Below are 3022 nucleotides of genomic sequence, written 5' to 3' on the forward strand. Positions count from 1 at the left end.
CATCGGAATAGCCCCCAATCCGGCCATCTTGTAACTGATATAATGACTCGGTCTCTCCGGCCGATGACTCGTCGCCGGAATAAACGACGGTCTCACCACCAGATTCCGATCTATCCTCGGATTCCCCTACATGGATAACTCCCACGAAGGCACGCTTCATGACAGGCTTGACACGAGCAGATCTCGCACGCTGAGCCGTTTCGACGAGGTCGGTGCAGATGTCCGGCTCAGGGCCCGGTTCGCTGATCTTGCCAATGAAAACGTGTAGGCCACCAAAGGGGACCCGGTACCTGTACTCGATTGAGCCGGCCTCGGGGCCCCAGCCTGCATCGTCGATGTAGAGCTTGCCGCGACGACTCTTGGTCATCCGGCCCACAGCATAACCCTTGAGTCCTTCGAAGTTGCCCTCCAAGAACTTGAAACCATCATGCGATAGCCCCACGGTGGGCGCCAACTGTCGTGGTTTTGTCATGGCATATGTCCTAGAGAAAGGACTTAGTCGTGGAGCCATCGCTACGGGTTAGCTTAAAGGGGTTAAAGCAGACAAGGGACGCAAGAGAGTTTTATACTAGTTCGGACCCTTACGATGAAGGTAAAAGCCTACGTCTAGTTGTGATGGAATTGATGGGGTTTTGATGACCAGGGAGCGAATACGCTTTGCCTGAGTCTCGAGTTGTTGTCTGTTCTCCTTGAACCGCCGCCGGGTCGTCCCCTTATATACATGGGTTGACGCCCGTCGGTTTACAGAATCCCGAGGCCGGCTCATAATCGTGTCCGGCTCGGTCTCTGCTACTTCTATCTTACAACACAAGTTTACATATCAACGCAGTTTATGTCTACAGGCCTTAAACTGGCTTTGGGCCCTGGGCTTTCATAAAGCGTCACCGTCTGTCTTCATGGACTTCAGATACAGATGAACTACTTATGTGGTTAACCCGGCCTCTCCTGGCCGGTTTACGCCCAGTGGTAATATCCCCAACAGCTGGCGATGGGTTTTGCTAGATGTGATGGATAAAGGAGGCTCTGTATACCATGTGAAGAAGCGGAGAACGTTGTACCTCTCTCGAGGCGACGGTTTCTTGTTAATATAGGCAAGGGCGTATCCCTGATAAGCATACAATGCAGTTGGGATTACATCTTGGAGATCGAGGAAGAAAGAGATAAGATAGAGATGAAAAGATTACAACCATATACCCTAACAACCTCAATCTATCTAGACCGGTTGAGTCAAACCGGTGCACCCCTATGAACCTGATTAACATGTCGTTTAACAATAAGATTGCACCAGCCGGGAAACTCTAATTCGTTTTATGTCAGTTTGGTTTCTTATTCACGTCATTAACTGTTGAACCAACTTGGCTGATAATGAGTGCCATTTGGAGCCTAATTGTTTTACTGCTACTGAGTACAGTACAATAGAGTGGCGAAATTACCACACGACTTCGTGTGAAGTGCCATTTGGGCTGTTGTGAAACGCTACTATCACACGACTTTCCCCTACTGTCGGTACTTCCCTTTCCCTTGCCTAGCTGGCCGGATTGGGGTCAACGGTCAGCGGAGGTTTCTAAGCTCCCCATCTTCTTCTTCTTCCTCCCGCGTATCGATTTCTTCCTCCGTTGTGATCGAGTTGCTGCTTATGCCCGCGGAGGTCTCCAGGCTCTCTTCCGGTGCGGTGGCCTTCGGGCCCTCATATACGCTCTCCGCTCAAGCGTTCTTGCAGTTAGGTGCCAATAAGATGGCGACTGCGAGAGCTCGACCCACCATGGCCATGGCCATCGTCCTCCTCGCCACGCTCTCGGCCTCCCACACCGCGTCATGCCTGGTCCAGCCGCACGATGTCGTCGGCTGCCAGCCCAGCGGCTACCTCCCGGGCAGGTCCGACAACTGCGAGACGAGCAACAGCCCGGACTGCTGCGTCGATGGCAAGCAGTACCTGTAGTTCCTCTGCTCGCTGCCCGTCTCCGCCGCCACGTGGGCCGTCCTCACAGTCAACGGCTTCAGCAAGGGAAGGGAGGGCGGCCTCCCGTCCAAGTGCGACGGCGCGTACCACGACGACTCGGAGATGGTCGTCGCGCTCTCCACCGGCTGGTTCAGCGGCATGTCCCACTACGGCCGCAGCATCAAGATCACCGCGAAGGGTGGCAGCTCCGTGTATGCCAAGGTGGTGGACGAGTGCGACTCTGTCCACGGTTGCGACGCTGAGCACAACTACGAGGAGCCATGCGCCTACAACGTCGTCGACGCCTCGCCGGCGGTGTGGGACGCCCTGGGCCTCGACCAGAACATCGGTTTGCAGGATGTCACCTGGTCTGATGAGTAAAACAAGTTTGTTTCACCATATAAACACGGAAATAATAAATCCCGATGTTCGGATTTTAAGCACGGCAACCTTCTCACTAAATATTTACTTCTCGACTTTTTTTCTCTTCTAAAGTTATCGTTATTTCTGTAGCTCTATTTGGATCCAAATGCTGTTTTTTATCGATGGTTGTTCAATAGTGAGATTCTTCTATTCCATTAAATTGACCTTGGGATCCACAAGCTCACGGATCTATTATATATTCTTACATCCCAGAGCATCTCCAGCCGTTGGCCCCCAGGGGGCGCCTAAAATCGCCGCCTGGGGGCGAGTCGGCGCAAAAAAAACGGCCTGGGGGCGAGTTGGTCCCCAGTCGCCGGCCCCATGGCCGCCCCCAGACGCGTCTAATTTTTAAATAAAAAAAACGTTCGGCGAAGTTCGGCTAAACACGTCTAAATTTCGGCAAACTATGGCATATATTAGACATGTTCGCGGCTTATACATAGCAAATATATCTAAAAAGAACTCGCTGAACGCGGGGTAGTCGCCGTCGTCGCCGCCATCCTCGCCGCTGTCGGCGTCGTCGGCCTTCTCCTCCTTGACGCGGCCGTCCCTGGTGGACCCCTGCCCGGCATCGCCATGGCGGACTGGTGGCGGCGGCGGCGCGTCGTCGTCGTCGCTGTCGTAGAGGACGACGACTCCTCCTTCGTCGCGGCCCCGGCG

General features: G+C 53.8%; 1 protein-coding gene across 1 annotated transcript; it reads left to right on the forward strand.

Moving 5' to 3' along the window:
* The first annotated feature begins 1762 nt into the window (after positions 1 to 1762).
* Positions 1763 to 2320, forward strand: LOC109744191 (ripening-related protein grip22-like). Its single transcript, XM_020303287.1, has 2 exons — positions 1763 to 1822; positions 1940 to 2320. Exons 1-2 carry the CDS (start codon positions 1763 to 1765, stop codon positions 2318 to 2320), a joined length of 441 nt encoding a protein of 146 aa, XP_020158876.1.
* Positions 2321 to 3022: the final 702 nt, after the last annotated feature.

The sequence above is a fragment of the Aegilops tauschii genome, chromosome 6 (assembly GCF_002575655.3).
Source record: "Aegilops tauschii subsp. strangulata cultivar AL8/78 chromosome 6, Aet v6.0, whole genome shotgun sequence".
NCBI lineage: Eukaryota > Viridiplantae > Streptophyta > Magnoliopsida > Poales > Poaceae > Aegilops > Aegilops tauschii.

What these genes read in the sequence shown, in the direction of transcription:
- LOC109744191 (XM_020303287.1), top strand. Translation starts at nt 1,763, where the DNA reads ATGGCCATGGCCATCGTCCTCCTCGCCACGCTCTCGGCCTCCCACACC. An exon ending in CCCACACCGCGTCATGCCTG is followed by an intron (nt 1,823 to 1,939) that starts GTCCAGCCGCAC and finishes CAGTACCTGTAG; the next exon opens with TTCCTCTGCTCGCTGCCCGT.